At 41.7% G+C, this 22183-nt stretch overlaps 1 protein-coding gene across 1 annotated transcript in view; it reads right to left on the bottom strand.

Annotated features, from left to right (window-relative positions):
- JADE3 (jade family PHD finger 3) overlaps window positions 1-18141 on the bottom strand; it is a 46392-nt gene extending 28251 nt beyond the window's left edge. The window contains exons 1-2 of the mRNA XM_075265238.1: window positions 17911-18141; window positions 892-953 (exon numbers count right to left, since the gene is read on the bottom strand). Coding sequence (XP_075121339.1) covers window positions 892-940 — 49 coding nt within the window. The 5' untranslated portion in view covers window positions 941-953; window positions 17911-18141. The remainder of the gene's footprint in view (window positions 1-891; window positions 954-17910) is intronic.
- Window positions 18142-22183: the final 4042 nt, after the last annotated feature.

The following is a 22183-nucleotide window of genomic DNA, read 5'->3' as shown; positions in this document are numbered from 1 at the left end:
CACTCTGGGCAATTAGTTTAATTCCTAAAAACTAATTAAGGACATAGAACCATTTATCAAAACGGATTTCTGTCACGTTATGGAATAATCTTGAGGCGCTTTAACTTAAGCAAATGATTTTGAATTTGTTTTTTCATGACACCTTGTACTTCATATTAGTGGTCAACTTTGGTCGTTCTTTTATATCATTTATTCATAGTGAGAATTTGAAAAAGTACCATACCACTCAAATTAGTTAATATCTACCACCTCTGCTTTATGTTGGCTTCTTCTGTTAATCATCCTTGATTTATTTTGGACCTTAAAAGGCTTAAGTAAAAAAACAATTTTCCAAATTTAGAAGAAAATTTCCCAAACCCATTTTTTAAAGGGACCAGTTTTAGTGCTGAAAGGCCTATATATTAGAACCACCCCTATTAAATCACCATAACATACTATTACGTCATGTGCTGGAAAGGGTTGTAATCAGTGGGCACAATACAATGAGTAATTAGTGGAAACTTTACTAATAGATATTTGGTATAGGGGGTGCTCACTGCATGTATTTTTGTCATTTTACTCCTCTGTACAGTTTTCAGCTGGAGGAGGGTGTTAGTAAGGAAATAATTTGAGGTTATAATTATAATGATTATTTCATTACAAACTACCAATAATAGAGAAAAATAAACAGTGTCACACTAAAAATTTAGAAAGCGGAATTATATTCAGCTGGAATATAGTTCCACTTTCTAAATTTTTAGCGTGACACTTTGTTTTTTCTCTATTATTGGTAGTTTGTAATGAAATAATCATTATAATTATAACCTCAAATTATTATTTCCTTACTAACACCCTCCTCCAGCTGAAAAGTTTTGTAAGATAATTTATCATTTTAAATGTTCCAATACTCACTTTCATTGTCTGAGCTGTCGCTGCTGCTGAGGTGCCTGTGTCGCTTCATCCTGACGCATCCTCTTTAAGGAAAAAAAAAAAAAAAAAAAAAAAAAAAAAAAGTATATTAAAGTATATTGCGTATATTGTAAAGTACTGCAGAATCTGTTGGTGCTATATAAAAAAAAAAAGTGTACAGTAGACATGGAAATCAGTCAAAATAACATTTGCATGGTATTATACACTTTATGGTAAGAGCAATCACCATTGTTTTTTTATGTTAATCACAGCATTTTTTACATAAGAAAAGAGTTTACCTATTATGTAACACATAACAAAAGAACAAGTACAATAAAAGTGAACTAAGAGTGCCAAAATGGTACAGAGTAACAGAGGATCCTGTCCGCAAGGGCTTACACTGTACTTACTGAGATTTTCTTGCCCCTGCTTACGCTGGGTTCACACCTGCGTTCATGTCTCCGTTCTATGGTTTCCGTCTTCTGCATGGCAGAAGACGGAAACCATAGACCGGGTCCGGCCATGAGCGTTTTAGGCTCTCCGCCGCGAAACCGGATTTTTTTTTATCCGGACACAGAGTACTGCATGTCCGACTCTGTGTCCGGATTAAAAAACCCGGTTTCGCGGCGGAGAGCGCAAAACGCTCACTGCCGCTCACGGCCGGACAGCTTTCTCACCCATTCAAATGAATGGGTGAGAAAGTCTCCTGCAGGTTTCCGTCTCCTGCATCTGTTTTAAGCAGGAAACGGAAACCTGCAATAAGGACAGTGAACGCAGATGTGAACGAGCCCTTATCTGTGGTAGTTACATTAAACTATACAGTATATGTTCACATCAGTGTCAGATACCTCCTTGATTCTGCCTCCCACTGCATTCAATAGGAGGCAGAGATTGGACCAGAACACTGAAGTCCTAAGTGCCCTGCTCAACCTTGCCATACAATCCATGGCTCAAGGCAGCCCACTGTTTAAGCCCATTCACCTGGCATTCCATCAAGTAGAACGGAAAACGAAGAGGAATCTGAGGCGGATGGCAGCTTACAATTTATCTTAATTTTCTGCCATGTGAACTTAGCCCAAAAGGACAATTAGGCATCTGCCTATTCTTCAAATGGCGGCTGTCCATCCCCTGTGGGCTGCCAGATATGCAGTGATTTGGCATAAAACTCTTCGACACATTCTTTACTGAACTACAAGTGTTATGCTGTAACAAAGAAAAATGTAATATGAAGTTGTTGTTTACTTTGAGGATCTCTCTATCCATTGCATCAAGTAACTGCAGAGAAACTTCCTGTCAGAAGGTGGAAAATTATAGTCTGAAGAAGAAACCAATGTGAAAAGCAACTGGAAAAAACAGCAGCTGCAGACACATCATCCAGGAAAAACAAACTTGTCTAGAGGAGGAAATCTTGGATTTTAACAAGGAGGCTTTTCTTTACCTCCTTTTCACTACTGGTGCAGACTTGGGCCTCACATACAGTATTTTGTACAGTACCTCATGTCTTACTAGGAGATTGCATTTGGTCTGGAGGGAGCGGTCAATGAATTATTTCTCCGCTTAGAAATTTCTATGGGTGTGTTCATATCAGATGGAAACACAAATTCCTGCGACTATGGTTTCTGATTTAGGTTTGCCATGTCTGAACCAGGGCTGTGGAGTCAGAGTCGGGGCCAGTTTTGGGTGGAGTAAAAAATAAATAAATACAAAATGACAGAGTGGCTTAAAAATAAAACAGCTAATTAATTTAAATTATATTGTGCAATTTTTCAATAGGGTTTATAAATTTAGTTTAGATAAGAGTTGCTTCAAAAGAGGCAGCCTTTTAGGCCGGGGCCCCACGGGTCAGAAACTCCTACCTCATATTCACCTCTGTTTCAGCAAGCCGTGAGCGATGTGTACATCATACAGGGATTACCATTATTTGTCATCCCATTGGCAATGTATCAGTGCTACATGGAATGTGCTGATTTAAGATTCACAGAGCAGAGGAACAAAGCCCGTAAAGCCAGCGAAAAAAAAATTACACAGACCTATGGGATACTGTGTCAAGAAGGCAAATGGTTTTCAATTTTTCTACGTGTCCAAAAACTAAAATGGCAATTTTTTTACTTTTTATTTCAGTTGATAGAATTAATTTAATGCGTATTTTATATGTCTGTTAAAGCTAATATTTTTACCTCATGTATAAATAATAAAGCTTGTAGAGGTTTCTTCTTTTGGACTTATACCTTTGTCGGAGATGCCTAAAACATATTCTGGGTTTTAACACTATCACTGACAAGGCTTGTGTTACTGTAACAAAAATCACAAATCTTACAAGACAAATCATTAGCTGCTAGGGCATGCAGAGAACAAAGTAGAAAATACGAAAAACACAATAACTGCAATATACAGTCTCTCCACATTAGTACAATATCTCCATTGACATTGATAATAAAAAGGAAGTTACATTATCTGAACCTCATAAGGTCAGAGCACAACAGCAGCATGTTGTGGCACTGTGGATGGATGTTCACTGCTAAGTTCTTTCATTTAGACTGCAGATGTCACTCAGATAAAAATCAATTAGTAGCATTACACAAAGTTGCAGTTTAGTCCTGCGTTCCTCCTCACATGATTCGTAAGGACACCGCGTAGAAAACACATGGACCCCATAATATTCCATAGGGTCCGTGCGCTCTCATTGCTCACCACTTTATAATGCGTTCTGTATTCCTTTCGGAGGGGTGCCCAAGTGAACTCCCCGAACAGAATACCGAACGCAGAAGTGAACCAGGCCTGACAACTGGTAGCAAAATAGACTGCCATGAATTATGATATAGTGTAAAGGGCACATATTAAATTGCAGTTACAAACTAGAAAGAAAAAAAACTTTCAGTATGCAAATCATCAATGTAAATGTACTGATAAGTAACAAAAGATTGTCTAAGAGCAAAAGGGATTAATCTGGGGCTGTTCTTTGATACGGAGCTGTTGTGCACGTACTTTACCTTCAGCAGAGCCCTTCTTCTCTTATGTGAATGCAGACTATGTGCTTGAACAGCCATCAAAACTAAACTGAAAAGACAGCTGATAAAAACCGCTGCTGCTTAAAATAGACAGATCTGGCTACAGCAAGACAGAATGAAACTCCCCATGTGAATGTGCAACAAAACAGGTGAAACAAACGTTTCAGACATTGTAGCAGTCTAACATTGTAGCTTTTCACACATACAGTATCGCAATGTACGGAATAAGAGGATTTCAGGAACCTCGTGTCACCATGGCAAGAGTATGGAAACACAAATATTTAACCCCTTAATAACCATAATTATCACATTGCTGCCACTGATGCAGCTGTCAAAAGCCTGGCTCTATATAAAAGAAATTGTATTTTTCTCCATTAGAATATATTAGTGTGTAATTTATATAATGTAACACTTTCTTGGTATAATATACAGATGTACTGCAGTAACAAAAAAAATAAAATACATAACCCATGTAGTCTTACAGGTTTTACATAATATACACAAAAAATGTACTTTATATTAAAGTTAAACAAAAAGTTTTTTTTTTTTTTTTTTTAAAGAGGACCTTTCACCACTTTTGGGCACAGGCAGTTCTATATACTGCCAGAAAGCTTTCCCGATCTGTGCCCGGTGTGAAGAGCTTACGGCCCGGTACCGTAGCTCTTCTATGGTCAGAAGGGCGTTTCTGACCATTAGCCAGGAACGTCCTTCTGCCTCGCGGCGCCAATCGCGCTGTACTGTGGAGCGGGGAGGAACTCCCCCCTCCCTCTGCTCACACAGCTTGTCCGTAGACGAGCATTATCAGGAGCGGGAGGGGGCGTTCCTCCCCGCTCCACAGCACAGCGCGATTGGCGCCGCGAGGCAGAAGGACGTTCCTGGCTAATGGTCAGAAACGCCCTTCTGACTGTAAAGCGCTACGGTACCGGGACCGATAGCGCTTTACACCGGGCACAGATCGGGAAAGCCGACAGTGCGCTGAATTCAGCGCACTGTCAGCTTTCTGGCAGTATATAACACTGCCTGTGCCCAGATATGGTGAAAGGTCCTCTTTAAAGGAATTTGCACAAATTTCATTTTAAACTACCGTATTTTTCGGACTATAAGACGCACTGGACTATAAGACGCACCTAGGTTTTAGAGGAGGAAAATAGGGAAAAAAAAAATTTTGAAGCAAAAGCTGGTAAAATATGTAATATATGGGAGTTGTAGTTTTGCAACAGCTGCAAGGCCACATTGACAGGTGACCCTGCAGCTGTACGGGAACGCAGAGAGTGTTTTTTTTTGCGGGGCCAGAAGTACTTTTTAGTTATACCATTTTGGGGAATATCTATTTCTTAGATCACCTTTTATTGAAAAAAAAACCCGTTGGTTTATGATATGATTTTCTACTTTTATATATATATTCTAGGGACAGGAGGTGATTTAGAACTTTTATTTATTTCATATTTTTATTATATATTTTTTAAAGCTTTTTTTTTTTTTTTTTTTTTTTTACTATTTTATTTTATTATTATTTTTGGCTCAAAAGTCTGCATCACAATCTGCAACAAAAAAAGCTGCATTTCCGCAACGTGGGGCCTCAGCCTAAAGGAGTTTTCCAGGCAGAATTTTTTTTTTTAAATTATAAAAGTCTGTTAGTGCTAGTGATGGGTTAATAAGTACACCCATATACCTTTAGCAGTTATTGGAGTGATATCTGGGTGTTTCTGGTTGCTGCTGGATCTTCTATGTTTGTTTACATGCTGTTAGCGTCCTGCTGTGCAGCTTCCTACTTAGCTGCTGCACTAACTCCCTCTCACTCAGCCCCCCCCCCTTCTCCTCCTCTTTCACTTTGTTACAAAACCCTGTTTCACTAAGCCTAGCCCCTCCCACAGTGACTAGCGATCCTGCCCATTACTAGCCCCTCCCAACCTCAGTCTCTCACCAAGTCTATTGATCCCACCCATTACTTGCCCGTCACAGTCTCCCTGGCTAAGCTATTGCCCCCACTGCTAGAAGACAGGAAGGAGCCGTCCCTGAACACAGGAAGGCTTGGTAAGTATTGCTGGGGATTGGGGAGGAGGTAGAATGATAGTGAAGTTCAGTTTTGGAAGTGATGAAACGAAACATTGCCAGGTTATCAGAAAGTGGGTAATTATACATTTTTTTTATTTTTTATTTTTTTAAGTTAGGTAGGGCTAGGGAATTTAGTTTAGGGGTTAATTATCGGTTTATTCTGGACAACCCCTTTAAGTAATTACTATTTTATATCTGCCCTAACAGCAGCTGCGTATTAAATCAACTTTAATTTCCCATTGCTTACTGCATATGAGATCAGGACACTGGGTAACTTGGTGTTTTGATGGAAGGGGAAATCCACTTTGAGCATGCCAGGGATACTATTGAATGCAACAACCAAAGGTTTATCCATAAACCGATCAGATATTTCTCTCATGGAGAGTGAACTAAACTGTCAGATAACCAAGCCCCCTCCCTCAGGGGAGGCAAAGGACAAATGTGCAGGACTTGTTTTACAGCATTGTGGATTAAGACCTATTAAAGGGGCTCTATCATTGGGAAAAGTCATTTTTAACTAAACACATCCTTGCATGGTCTTTAGAAAAGCTATTCTACACCTACCTTTAGTATGTAAATTGCCTCAGTGGTTTCTGAATAAATACGTTTTTTATTCATATGCTAATGAGCTTCCAGCCAGCACAGGAAGTTCCCAGCAGCACTCGTCTCTGCTATTATCTCCTATGTGTGTGTGCAAACAGGAAGCTGAGTCATCAGCAGCAGCCTGTGCTGTATACACCCATAGGAAACAATAGCAAAGGGGGTGCACGATGCATCATGCACCCAGTCTAATTAGCATATGAATAAAAACAGACTTGTTCAGAAACCACTCAGGCAATTTACATACTAAAGGTAGGTGTGGAATAGCCTTTCTAAAGCCTATGCAAGGATGTGATTAGTTAAAAATGAATTTTCTCAATGATAGAGCCCCTTTAAGAGCTGCCCTAAAATATTTAGAAATTGTTAGGGATTAAAGGGAAGTACTGCTCACAGGAAAAAGTACATCCAAATAGGTCAGTAATTTCATACAAAATATGGTTTTAATTAACATGGTCTAGACATTTATTTTAGAAAAAGGATGATAAAAGTTACTCAAATAAGACAAGACATCTCATGTTACAGCTATATTACGGTTCTGTCAGCACTGAAAGCTCACTGTGCATTTCCCACACAGTCCTAACAAAAGGACTAGACAAATTACTTGAGACTTCAGCAGCCAGGTTACATGTAGAAATTTGTTGTAGGTGTATTGTCTACCTGGCTCTTGGTATTTGTCCAGACTTGCCATGCAGCAGTACATTTGCTGTGTACAACATAGTGCAAAATAGCACATATCAATGAATTAAAAAGAAGGGGAAACCCCAACCATGGCAAAATATCAGAGTTGTAGCAAAGTAGAAAACAAAAGCAAATTTAACATAAAAGGCCATGTATACGTAACAAAAAAACAAAACAAACAAATAATATACATTTTGTACAAATCCATTGCAGATGGTGAAACCCACCCGCAATTTCTCCATGACAAAAATAACAGATTTAAAGACCTACAGCACGTCCTAAATTCCACACAGAGAGGTCACAATATCTATAGTCACAATTTTAAACAAGTTCCATGCATATTAACAGGCTTGAGACACTTCCTTGTAAATGCAGACATCTGTTGTACAAGGATGGCTGATGCTGAAACACCACTGAAACATGTTGCCCACTCATGAGCTAAGCGGGCATGATTGCGGTGTAGACCCCGCAACTGAGACCTGGCGGCAGTGTTGTGAGCAGAGATATCCCTGATCGCAGGCACTTGACCCATCCTATGCTGTTATGGCAGGGAGGATTCCAGGTCTGCCATAGCAATATTACTATTGTATCCAGTAATACTACCCTGCCAGTAATACAGGAACATTACCACAGTCTGCAATGCAGCAATTAAAGTTGGTATATTAACAAAAAATAAACAGTAGGTACCCCTGCATCAAAATATATGAACATAGGAAACATAAAATTGCTTGCCCTCTATGATAAATGCTGTAGCATGGTGAGGAAAACATTTAAAATGTACAAATTAACTTTTTTTTCATAATCATGAATCTAAAAATGTCAAAAAAAAAAAAATAATAATAATTTTGGAGAAAAATCCGACTTCTCCAAAAATTGTGACTGTATGACTTTTATCTTAGAAAACGGTCATACAAGGCATGGTAAAATCCCCCCCACTGTGCTATTCCACATATCCTTGTCATTTGCAGTTTAATACCAAATCCCAAATACGATTTGAGAACATTCAGGCCAAACCTAAGTGGCTCTGTGGTTTCACACTGATATCATAAGAAAGAGACTATGTGCACGCTGTCACAAACTGGTCACTGCCACAGGCTCCAAATTCCACAAAGTGATTTATCAGTATGCCTTAGAGGAAGTGTGTGCCTATTGCCATTAGCAATGGCAATTCTGTTTGCACACTGTTTTCAGCCTCTGGCTTAGCCCTCTGTACTGTACAAGAACACAGATGGGTTTTGGGAGCAAGCTCAGAAATGCTGTTCTTCACAACAAGCAACAAGACTGCCACCTACGAGACTGTTTAAAACATTAGGTCCAATGTATGCAGCGTTGACACTGCAGGTTCGCACCTCAAACTAATGCATTACCATGTCAGCAATTTATCGTGGACACATCTATGACTAACACACCACTCGTTTTATAAATGCAGGTCTTAGAGGAGTTAACACAATGTGTGCAAAAACATCACTGCAGATTTTTGGAGGCAAAGCCAGAAGCGAATACGGCAAGGGAAATGTAACTTCTTCATCTATATTTCTCTCTTCTTTTGAATCCTATTCTGTCTTTGACAAAAAAAAAAAAAAACTGCATCAAAAACTGCCAAAGGCAAAAGCCCAATGTTGCGGAAATGCAGATTTTTTTGTTGCAGATTTTGTTGCAGTTTTTTGAACCAAAGCCAGAAGAGGATTGAGCAGAAAGTAGAAATATAAGAACTTCCTCTATATCTCCTTTATTGCAGCCATTCTTGGTTTTGGCTTAAAAAAACCACAACAAAATCTGCAACCTAAAAAAGCAGCATTTCTGCAATGTGGGGCTTCAGCCTTAGGCCCCACGTTGCGGAAATGCAGCTTCTTTTATTGCAGGTTTTGTTGCGGTTTTTTGAGCCAAAGCCAAGAATGGCTACAAAAGGAATGGGAACTCTATAAAAAGTTCTTACACTTCTCACTTCTGCTCAATCCACTCCTGTCTTTGGCTCAAAAAACCGCAATAAAATCCGCAACAAAAAAAATCTGCGTTTCTACATCATGGGGCCTCAGCCTTAAAACCCTGTAGAGCTTTTCCAAAAAAAATGCCACACGGGAAACAACCCTTAGGGCTTATTCACTAATAAGCCACTGCAGTCCATGATTAAAACAAACATGTAAAAAAAAACCCTAGGGCTGAAGCCACACTCTGCAGAAAATTTGCATTTTTAGTTGCAGATTTTATTTAAGCCAAATCCAAGAATGGCTTAGAATGGCTTCAAAAAGAATGGGAAATATAAAGGAAGCATTTATACTTCTTGCTTCTGCTAAGAGGACGTTCACATTACCCTAGAGAACATCACTGTTCTCATCAGTCATAGGATAAGATTTTACAGCGATATTAATGGACACAGACTAAGCCATCACAATCTGTCTTTTCCCAATGACTACAATGTAAACAACATGGTGGATGATGTCTTTTGCCATGTTCATTTAATTTTGTAACAAAAGAGTCCTGCACACAGGACTTTTTCTTCCATCAGAAAGAAAAAAAACAAAAAAAACATGACAAAATGTCAAAAAGGGGTTAATAACAGTAGTGTGAACCTACCGTTAATCCACTCCTAGCTTTGGCTCAAAAACACTAATATGCACTAAAAAACAAGAAAAGAAAAAACAAACAAAAAAAACAGAACAACTTTTACACAACATGCAGATTCACCTTCAGGCTGAGGCCTGACATTGCAGAAAAGCAGGGGTTTTTGTTGCAGATTTTGCTTCTTTTTTGTTTGTTTGTGTGTTTGAGCCAAAGCCAAGTGACCCCCCCCCCCCCAAAAAAAAAAAGCTTTTCCAAAACATGGGGCTAAGGCCCCATGGGCCGGAAGCGCTGCGCTGAACGCATTGCAGTTCTTCCCGCAGCACTTTGAACAGAAAGTTGACTGAGTTTTCCTCCGCGAACTTTCTGATACAATCTATGGGAAATAGATATAATTGACATGCTGCGATTTTCAAAACCGCGACAGTTTTGGAAATCGCAGCATGAATCCCATCCACTTTGCAAGTACTGTAAAACGCCTAGATTGGGGCCCCGGCCTTAATCGGATTTTCTTATGCAGTTTTGAGAAGAAGAAAAAACCACGTGTGGATCATAAAAAGGAAAGAAACTATATAAGATTTTATTTACACAACCATGGCATTTTAAATACAATAACAGTAAATCGGGCCACACGGTGGCTCAGTGGTTAGCACTGCAGCGCTGGAGTCCTGGTGTTCAAATCCCGCCAAGGGCAGAAACCCATCTGCAAGGAGTTTGTATGTTCTCCCCGTGTTTGCATGGATTTCTATCCCATATTCCAAAGACATACTGATAGGGGAAAAAATGTACATTGTGAGCTCTATGTGGGGCTCACAATCTACATTTGAAAAAAAAAAAAAAAAAAAACACAATAAGAGTAAATCACAGCCTATTCACTTGATGGATTTAGTTTTTTGACATACCAATTTACAGGTCTATCCGAAAAAGCAAACAAAAACCTGACGTTCTATACTTGTCCATTTGGATAGTCACCTGACTCCCATTGAAAGGGGCAGATTTATTATTCCTTGTGCACCAGTTATTTGGCAGCACAAAGCATAAAAATTCTCAATTCGTTTTGTGCAAGTTGGTTTTGTGTCAACAAATTAGCAACTTTTATTTTTTTTTGTACCACAATTGCCACTTTCCTGAAAATAGGATATGGCAAGGGCGTGGCCGTCAGCCACACCAGCTATATAATATATAAGGGTGCATTCACACGGAGGAAAATGGTGCTGAATTTGGTGTGGAATCTGCGTCAGATTCAGTGCTGGAAAAAAAAAAGCCTCCCATTGACTTCAATGGGTTCCTTTTTCTGCTAGCAAATTCAGCCCCATTTTCCTTAGTGTGAATGCACCCTAAGACACACAGTCCTTCAGTGATGAGATGATGGAGAATGGAATTTAAAAGAAAGATAAATTTCTTGTAACTGGCCTTTAGAAATCGATGCAAAACAGATGGCACCTAGACATTGAAAACAGACACGGAACGGATGTAGAACTACCACTAAAGATGGACTAATTTAATTTTGCATGCTATGTTCTCAAGACCTCTTGTTTCTGAGCTGCAATAAACACGTTCTGCGTTGGTTTCTGACAGAAGAGTTCTACCCATTTTAAAAGATGTTACAAAAATTGACATTTAATTTATTTTTATTTTTTTAAACCATACCATGATCTATCTTTAAGAGCCATAATAAGAACATGAAAATATAATCAAAATTAATTTTCAGTCTTTTTGCATAGGCTTGGCAAACTTTTCATAAATCCCTCACAGACTTGAGTGTATTCAAGGATAAGAGATTAAATGTTTATATATAATAAAATAAAACAATAAAAAAAAAATGACATGTAAACAACCCCATTGTAATTAATGATTTAAAAACTGCTAAAACTGTCCTGTGACGATCATTACACATCCATTTTTGATGTTCATATAAATAAGCCCCAAGGTCTAAAGCACCTCCGATTTGGGCTTTTTCGGTATACAAGGGTGTTGGTAAACAAGGGCATGAAAACCCCCCACAATCCTGAGCAGCTGTGGGCTTCAGAAGGTATATGGCGCATACTACAGTGCAGTAGAATGGCAGAACAACCTTAATATATCCCCACCACGCTACTTGGACAACTGTTGTAAGAAAAGAGGAATGGATTAAACAATAATAACAATTCTGTTCTATGACTAACAACAGAGCCCAAGAGACCACATTGCCTATAATGGGGTCCATCGGGCATTTGCTGTCTTCTTCCAGATTTCACTGGACAAAAAAAAAAAAAAAAAAAAGTCTGTAGGTAGATTGTGGATACGCTGCAGATATTCTGTTGTAGAATTGCCTGTGGAAAACCTGCACCGTTTTATTTTACAGTACCAGCAAAGTGAATGAGATTTCACCAGATCGTGTACACATGATGCAGAACTGACCCATAGTACAGGTACTTCTACTGCTGACTTTCATTGTGGCCTTTGACCCTTCTTAACAGTGAAATATGTGACAACGTGCAGTGTTTCAGTGGTAACATGTTTATCCGTCACAAATCCCCTCGGACCAAGGCCCCAAACTTACAGCATCATAACTCACTATGGTACTGCTAGTTCAGGTCATCAGACTGCAGTTGAGATGTGATTTTCAGCTGTGATACAGTCTGTATAATGTATTATAACCATGTGAAGCCAGCCTATGGGCATGTTCACATAGTATTCTTCTGTATCAGTATTTTTATGCCAAAACTAGTAATGAAATTGATGGCTGTGGAGAGGACAGAAGTCAGAGATTCCACCCATTTTTCCATAGCCCAAATTCTTCATAAATTGCTGAAATCGATGGTCAGACAGAAGCAGTAAACAGGGCTCCAGATGGCGATCAAAACGTTACCTCGAATTTACAAATGGTACCAAGGCTAAAAGAGTCATTCACAACTAGCCTCGCTGCTGAGGTCTATCTAATAAAACAAAACAGCCTTGTTCACCTAGCAGACAGCTGTGGCAGGAACTGCACACTCCTAGGTGAAGAGCCCCTACTTCCCCCACTGCCTGGCAGAAAGGATGTTCCCTAAAATCACCTTCAGAAGCAATGTGCAATTTCAGGCCATTTCCCGCTTCTCTTTGCAGATCAATATCGTGGAGCAGGTATTTGCTATCAGTAGTGAGCAGAATATACCACAGCTGTCTCAATGAATCTCAGGAATGAGCAGTGCCTTACGGTGGATGGAGACAAATGGAAGACAGAGAGTCATCGTGGGAATAAGAATATGTAAATGGTAAGACTTGGTAAGCTATGGTAATAAGACTTTTCTGTGCATGTGAACACTCAACACTTAAAGAGGACCTTTCACATACTCGGGCACATGCGGTGTAATACACCTATAGAAAGCCGACAGTGCACTGAATTCAGCGCCCTATTGGCTTTCATGTTCTGTGCCCCCGCTGAAGAGCTATTGGTGCCGGTACCGTAGCTCTTTAGTGTCAGAAGTGCATTTCTGACAGTCTGTCATGAACGCCCTTCCTCACAGTAGCATCTATTGCAATGCACTGCGAGAGGGGGCATTCCTTACTACCCAGAGATGAGGTGGGACAGGAACTAGGACAACGTAGGCTTTAGAAAAAAAAAACCTATACAGTCATTGGCTGGCTAAATCAGTAGCAGTAGTAATAATCCTGGGACTTGGGTGTGTTAGATGCCCCCAGACATGCTTCCCCTGCTGTCCCAGTTGCATTCCAGAGGAGTTGGCATCATTTCCTGAGGTGTCTTTGTGGACTAGGTGACTCCAATTGGTCGAATTTTGGTTTCCCTGAAACAAGCATATTTTTCCCATAGACTATAATGGGATTCGATATTCAAACGAATAGTCGAACATTTAGGTCTACTTGAATCAAATTTTCGTACATTTCACTACTCGCTCATCTCTACTTGTGAAGGCTCTCATTCCTGTCATGGAAATATAAGTATTGAGTATTATACATTGATTCTCTCATAGTCTATAGGACAACCAAACGAATGATAGCAGGTTCAAGCTATCCCCATTCCCTAGAGCACAAATAAAAATAATAGTGACGAGCGAGCAGTATTCAATCGAATACCTCACCGGCATTGGAATGCGTGTAATCGGCCGAATACCAAGGGGTTAAACGCATCAAATATTCGAAGCGTTTAACTCCTTGGTGTTTGGCCAATTACACAAATTCCTATGCTGGTAAGGTATTTGATCGAATACTACTCGCTCAGCACTAAAAAATAAACAAAAACAAACAAATTAGGTTCCCCAAAAATGTGCAAACAATAAAAATATTTATCCTATATGGCACCATAGCAGTAAAAAAGCAGTATGGGAACGTTCACACCAACGTCAGTAGTGTCTGTTGCTAGCATCTGTTGCAAAATATTAACAATGGACACTAACAAAGTCATAAACTCATTACTCGTTAAAAAATCCCATTTTTAACAGATCTGTTGTCTATTAGTGTTAGTTTTCACCAAATCTGTTACATGTCCGTTTTTTTTTTTTGTTTTTTTCTTTAGTTGACATTTTTTTTTAACGCTAATGTCCATAGCTAATGGACAGTTGTCTGTTATGCTGTCAGTTTTGTTTTCTTCGCACGCAAAAACTGATTGCAATGTCTGTTTTTTTGTTTTTTTTTTATTAAAAGGATTCTATCATTGGGAAAAGTCAATTTTAACTAAACATATACCGTATTTTCTGGCGTATAAGACGACTTTTTAACCCCAAAACTTTTCTGAAATGTTGGGGGTCGTCTTATACGCCGAGTATACGGTGGGGCAGGGGGGTGGAGGAGCGGGATCGCAACCTATCTGCCACTGCTGACTTCCTGCAGCGGCAGGAGTGGAGCGATGCTGAAGCCCCTATGTGGGGGCTAATAAAAATAGTTAACAAAACAAACAAAAAAAACATTATCCAGGCGGATAGGCCGCATACGGACACCAGTGGTTTGCTTTACAACTCATTCAAATAAATGGGTTGTAAAGCAGACTGCTGGCAAGCCGCTACCTGTCTAGTTACTCCGGGGTTTAGGATGGAAATCCCAGGGCGGACAGCGGTGGTACATCTTTACAGAAAAGATGATTCAGGACTAGAGATGAACGAATAGTACCCGAAGCTATAGTTTCGAATACCTCGCTCTATAGGAATGAATGGAAGCAGCTGGCGCTTAACCCCTTGGTGTTCGGCCGCTCTCATTCATTCTTATGGGAGCGTGCTATTCGAAACTAGTGTTTCGAATAGTACTCGCTCATCTCTAATTTTTATGTCTGCATATTGATTTCTGTTACTGCCATTTTTGTATTAATCCTTGGTGAAAAATAATTCTCTATGGATAAAAATGCTCTTATTTTTGAAGAGGAACAGTAAGCTGTGCGTGTGGGGAGTAATGGAGGAACAATCAGACTTGAGAGTTGAAGGGTTTGTAATGGAATATGGGTGGGCTGGTCAGTTAATCAAAACTGAACGTCAACCCCCCAAAAACCCAATGATTTTGTTCACGTCCATTATTTCAGTTATTACAATATTTGTGAGGTTCCATATGCAGGTTTGTTCCGACTAAACATGTTTGAACAGAAACGGCTACTATTACACGCTGGAATCTCTTTAGACCCCACAGTAAAATAAGCCGAGGCCCAGGAAAGGTGATCAAATATAAACATTGTTACTCACCTCTCCTGGGTTCTCACAAAACTCCCTCCTCTCTTCCGGTATGTTGACTGACATCACAGAATGCTGAGGCCCAAGTACAGGCCTAGTGGTCCCAGATGTAAGTTATAAGACCAGAAGAAAAGAGGGAGTCGTGCTAAAGCCCAGGAGAGGTGAGTAACACTGTCATGTTTGCTCGCCTCCCATGGGTGTCCGTCTATTATACTCTGAAGTCTGAAGGAACCCCAGAGTACAATAGCAGTTTCGGTTCAGAGTTGTTGGGGTCCAACAAAGCCGCTGGGTGAACCTTGTAAAGTTTATCCAACATAGGTCCATACTTTTTTATTTATTTATTTAAAAAAAAAAATGGACCTAAATAATCACCATTAATTGTTATTGAGGTAAAATGCCTTGATCAATTGTGATATTGATTTAGCTCACAATTTAATGTTAAACAATAGTGTAATCATTGGCGGCCACATGGGGGCTGGATTTTGGCCACCGCTACATGAGCATTCCCTCCTTAAGTCTTCTAGTGTACATACACACAATCAGTGTTACATGTGGATCGTCCACATGGACTTCAAAGGGGAAAACCTGCACTATAATCTGTTACTATTAAGGTCAATGAGAAATTCTATTTCTCATGCACATGTGTATTTCTGTTTGTGAGGAACTGACCAATAGTACGAATTTTTACCTATATTCAGAAAAGTGGGCAATATCATATAAGGCCATATTAAGCACAACCTTGTCATGCCCCATCCGTGCAAGAGTACACTGCTTTATACATCACTATGAAGAGGTGTGATTATACAATATTAATAATTGTATATAGTCTCTGCAGTCCTTTCATATGTAGAAGGGATGGGGGACTTTCAGTGTCCTGTTCTCCTGATTGTAAGGGTCCATGCACATGGAGTTTTTTGGTGAGGAAAAAATCCGCTTCAGGAATTAGGAAATGTTTTTGTTTTTTTTTTAATCTCCAGCACAGTGTATGGACATTGAAAAAACCGCTCCACGTGGTCTTTTCCAATTCCACGTGGATTTTCCGCCTCCCACTGACTGCGTTGATTTGTGCAGGCGGAATTTGCCTGAAGGAAGCTTTTTTTCCGCTAACGGGAAAAAAAAAAGCTAGCAGAACCCATAGAACTCTATGGGGAAGCGTTTTTTGCACGTGGATTCTGACACAGAATCCAGAGCAGAGCTAGCCGTACACGCGAGCACTTTCCATTCACTTCAATGGGAGTGCTCGTAGTGAAAAGAGCAGCCCATTCATTTCTATGGGGAGCGCTCGTATGCCGGCTCCCATAGAAATGAATGGGAACTGCTTTATAAGCCACTGATTCTGAACGTGTTTTACGTTCAGAATAAGCTGGCGTATACTCAAGTGTGAACTCACCCTAAGGGTGCATTCACACGGAGTAATGTGCCGCGTGACCTGGCACATATACGCCATGTGAGATTTTGAGCGCCGTATACGCTCCCATTGATTTCAATGGGAGCCTGGATCGTATACGCTGCATTATTTTACGGCCGCAAAATAACACGGCATACACGATCCAGGCTCCCATTGAAATCAATGGGAGCGTATACGGCGCTCAAAATCTCACACGACGTATATGTGCCAGGTCACGCGGCACGTTACTCAGTGTGAATGCACCCTTACAGAGAAAAAAGGTCTATACAGAGGACTTTTTATTCCTCCACAGCTTTCAGTTTCAAACGACTGCGGACACCCAATAGACCCCATTATAGTAAATGGGATGGGGTCCACTGTGCCCAAATGATGCAGAGCCATGGCTAGAATGACCCCAGCCTCAGCATGTCACTTCAGCTGATCCATGGTCGGGCTGTTGTGTGTGGCCAATACACTGACAGCTTTTACCAGCCAAAACACGTGTCTGATCGAAGGGAGACAAAGTCCTATTTAGTGTCCAGTGCTGCAGAATAAGTGGCCACTATATTAATAAAATGTACTATTATTTATTGATGCAATGAGCTCAGATTTCTGGCATACTTCATAGAAAACTACCAAGTGTGAATGTTACACCCATAATATGTCTGTTGTAAGCTCCAGCCATGTTATTCGCCCACTGGAGTATTCCTTTATGCCGGCTATGTATCAGGTAGTATACAGGCCGGGGTCTGCTGCTGTCACCATGTCACTAAGCAGCACCGATGACGTCACAGAAGACCGGTCCCTGACAGCGCTTGTCCTCAGGTCGCCTTGGCGCCAAATTTCAGTAGTGACTGCAGAGGACGCGGCGCCTGACGTGACACACAGCGCTGGTCCACACAGCCGTGCGCTCACTGCCCTAGGCAGACCGGCGGGGTATACAGGACACAACCCGTAGCACTTGTATACAGCGGCACAGCACGGCCACCACCAGTACACTGCATGCAGCTGTGGGGACATACATGTAGGCAGTACAACCGCTTCTATTGCAGTGTGGAGAGCTATACACGGCCCGCATTACGGACATACAGTAGTCTCTCACCTTCTCTGGAGCTCGTCTGCCCTCACACTCGCTGCAGCTCGCTCTATCACGTCTTTTTCAGTCCCGACCCATACACATGTCCGAGCCTCGGTTCCCGGAGCACAGACAGCCCAGCCGGCGTCACCGAGAAGGGTTAAGCCGCCTCAGGCTTTTCTCCCTATTCGCAGCCTCCCAGCAGGCGCACACATCCACACACACAAGAAGCCTATTGTATTGACACTGCTCGCTGGCTTCCTCCGCTCCTCCTCTTCCACTTCCTCCTTCATGTCCATCCCTTCCTCCCCTCCCTGCACTGGCAGAGCGGGATGAGCAGTGCCTGGATCCCGGTCATGTGCCGGTGGTACTGCTGTGTAGTGGGAGCCTCTCTGGTACCCGCCGTGTGCCCTCCTTCTAACCCGCACTGCTTCCCCTGCATTACTGCACCTGGCATCTCTACGGTGGCAGATGTGTTTCGTATAATACACTTTCTAGTACATTCAGTGGCGCGAATGGTTGGCTACACTTTCTAGTAAGGTTTCCTGCATTTGTCTCACACTGAGGTAGATGGGGCGATAGCGCTGCAGGAAAGTTCTATAGTTTATTTTGCTTGGCCATATTGCGGTTTACATATAAGATATAAGTAGATAAAGATTCTGTACAACCTGTATTATAGTCCATGTGCAATTCTGCAGGCTCCTGGCTGAAATCTCCATGGACAGAAGGCATGTGGGGAGCTTTCTCTGGTCACTATTTTAGGGTAAATTCACACAAGCTTTTTGGTCAGGATTTTGAGGCCGTATATGCCTCAAAATCCTGACCAAAAGGACGGCTTCCATTGAAATCAATGGGAGACGGTTTGTTCCAGCTCCTGGAAAAAGAAGCTACATGTTCATTCTTCAGGCCGTTTCGCCTTGCGATACGGCCTGAAGACACTCCCGACTAGGCTTATTCATTGGGCCTAATCTGGAGCGGAACGCGTGACGGGATGTCGGTGCAGTGCACTGGCATTCAGTCGTGGCTACCTGTTTTTTTGTCCGGAACCTTGGACGGCCTCCACCTCAGATTCTGGAACAAAAAACCCTGTGTGAACTTACCCTAACATTGTAGGCGGTGCAGTTGTTTACACCAGGCACAAATTGTTGAATTCAAGCAAGCATTTAAAGAGCAAAAATGGACAACCCTTTTAAAGAGGACCTTTCATGTCCTCAGCACATGCGGTTTTATATACCGCTAGAAATCCAACAATTCGCTGAATTCACTGTTGGCTTTCCTATTATATACTCAGGGGCTGGAGATATCGGTGCCGTTACCAATCTCTGCCCACTGTCAGAAGGGCATTCCTGACATTCTAGCTGGGCTGTGACAGTACTCATCCATAGATCTGTACTGTTAAGAGGGGGCGGACCTTACCGCCTACCGATGATGCTAAGCTTTGAGGAATACCGCTCCTGACTAGTACTGGGGTTGTTTTCACAGCTTTCCTCATTGCTGGACAGTAAGGAATGCCCCCTCTGACAGTACAAGGTTGTGATCGCGTACTGTGAGGGAGTGGGGGTAGGCGTCCTCACAGTAGTATGTTTCTATATCCAGCAAGCCTAAGCCGCAAGATTTCTTAGGACTGCTCAATGTATGGAATGCTACTCTGGGAGTTATGCCAGACGTAGTGGGGAAAAAAAGTTTACGCAGAGAGGCAAAGAAAATAGGAGAAGCAGGATGGGAAGTGTTTGGAACAAGTATAATAACTTTGGGAGGATCTTAGTCTTTAAAGGGATTCTACCATTAAAAAACTATTTTTTCTTGGTAACACGTCGGAATAGCCTTTAGAAAGGCTATTCGTCTCCTACCTTTGGAAGTGCTCTCCGGCGCTGCAGTCGGTTCTCTCGCAGCGATGGGGGCGTCCCCCAGCGCAGGAGATGCGATGGGGGCGTCCCCATTGCTGCTCGAAAACCGACTGCAGCGCCGCCTCTATGTTCTTCTCTATCCTCCCCTTCCTTCTTCAGCTTGATGTCGGACGCCTGTGCAGTACGCTCTGTTCGGCGAAGACTTCGAGGAACTTACTGCGCATGCGCAAAATTGCGGTGTCGGCATTATGGCTGCAGGCATGCGCAGTACGTTCGGCAAAGTTCGCTGTACTGCGCAGGCGTCTGACATCAAGCTGAAGAAGGAAGGGGAGGATACAGAAGAACATAGAGGCGGCGCTGCAGTCAGTTTTCGAGCAGCAATGGGGACGCCCCCATCGCATCTCCTGCACTGGGGGACGCCCCCATCGCTGCGAGAGAACTAATTAGCATACAGGTACAAACCGGTATTTCGAACGGCGTGGCGGAGAGCACTTCCAAAGGTAGGAGACAAATAGCCTTTCTAAAGGCTATTCCGACGTGTTACCTAGAAAAAATAGTTTTTAATGGTAGAATCCCTTTAATAAATTGGATCTGCCAATCCACAAGATATACTGTATTTGCCATGATGTCAGCAGAGTCTTAATGTGTGATAGAAGGGGGGCATAATTACAGTTGTACCAATATATTTGATAGAGTCAGAACGTAAAAGGAATGGGGATAATCTGACCAGATCTGATTTGAGAGGGAGGGCAGACCACAAATACAGCTCCGGATTTAGAAGTATTGATTTTGAAGTTGGAAGGCAAACCAAAATCGGACAATGACAGGTTTAGTGAGGATGACCAAGAGATTATCCACAGACGCAGCTGGTTGATGTTTGGTGCCGTCACAATATACAGTACAGCCTCCAACAGAGGATCCTGTTTAAATTGCTGGATCGGGGTCTTGATGGTTAGAGAAAATAGTAGGGGGTCTCCCTGTCTGGTGCCATTTCTGATATTGAATGAGGTGGATAGACAACTGTTGACTCTAATCTTGGCACTAGGTCTGGAGTAAAGAGACATTATTTTTCTGGATGAACATCAGGGGCAGACTAAAGCACTGTAGCGTCAATGTCATAAAGGTCCAGTCTCAGGGCCTCCTCAGCAGAAGTCAAAAGCAAGATTAAAGGAGGCAACCACGCAGACTGGGTCAGATGGAGTATACGTAATATGCTTACCCTCTCTACCTGGCACTAAATCTGTTTCATCTGGATTAATCATGAATGACAGAAGGGACTTCGGTCTTTTGGCTATTAGTTTGGCATTGAGTTTAAGATCTACATTTAGCAGGGATATGGGACGATAGCATTGGGTAAGTTCTTTACCTTCTTTAGGGATGATTGAGTTCTGGGCCTCTAGCACTTGGGTTGGGAAACAAGTTGTGTCACCTATAGATTTGCAGACTAATAGGCATTGGGAAAGTAGAATAGAGCTAAATTTCTTATAATAAGAGGTAGGTAGACCGTCTGGGCCAGGACATTTTCCCGAAGGGGTGTCAGAAAGAGCTGTTTGCAACTCAGTCAAAGTGATATATGTTGAAAGTGCTTCCTGTTGTTGGGGCTGTAGGGCACTTTGAGCCAAGTCTGAGGTATCTTTGAGACTAGTTCCAGACTGCAAAACAATTTCAGCAAGAAAGTTTTGGGAGCGTCTTTTTTTTGGGGGTTAGATAAGCTGTGAGCTTGCCTCTTTTATTGGCATGCATATACTTATGGGAGGATGAGAGATAAACTTTGGCTACTTTCAAGTTTAAGCAGTCTTTGAGCTTTTCTTTACACACTGTTAGGTCTGAGAGAACCCCCTGGCCATCTAATCGGTAAGGCTGACTCTCCAGTACTGAAATATGGGACAGCAGTTGATCTATTTGTCTGTTCTTTTCCTTTTTGAGAAAGGAGCTTAGACTAATAAAAACACCTTGAGGCCGGGGCCCCACGGGATGTAAATGTCGCGATTGCGGGAAAAATCGCGGCGTTGTATAGTGCAAGCAAAGGGGATGGGATTCATGCGAATCCCATGCCCACTTTGCGGAAAAAAAACACAGTGCGGACACGCTGCGATTTGCAAATTGCAGCATGTCAATTATATCTACGGAAACGCCGGCAGCTTTCCCATAGATATAATGTTAAGAGAAAGTCTGCAGAGGAAAACTCTGAACTATCTCTTAAAAGCGCTGCGGAGAGAACCGCAATGCGTGTACACAGTGGTTCTTTCCGCAGCACTTTAGCACTGCGATTATGGCTCCTGAGGCCTTAGCCTAAATCACAGACTAGTGCACCTCCAAGATCACACTAGGTTGGGCTTCTGAGGTACAGTTCTCTTTAAAATAGTTATTCAATGACTTCTCTATGGACTGTCATGATTCCTTAGAACAGAGTAGTGTTTCATTAAGCCGTCTGTCATAACTGCACAATGGAA

Source organism: Leptodactylus fuscus, chromosome 2, assembly GCF_031893055.1.
Source record: "Leptodactylus fuscus isolate aLepFus1 chromosome 2, aLepFus1.hap2, whole genome shotgun sequence".
Taxonomy (NCBI): Eukaryota; Metazoa; Chordata; class Amphibia; order Anura; family Leptodactylidae; genus Leptodactylus; species Leptodactylus fuscus.
Note: the sequence above shows the minus strand (reverse complement) of the source record. Positions and strands in the feature narration are given on the sequence as shown.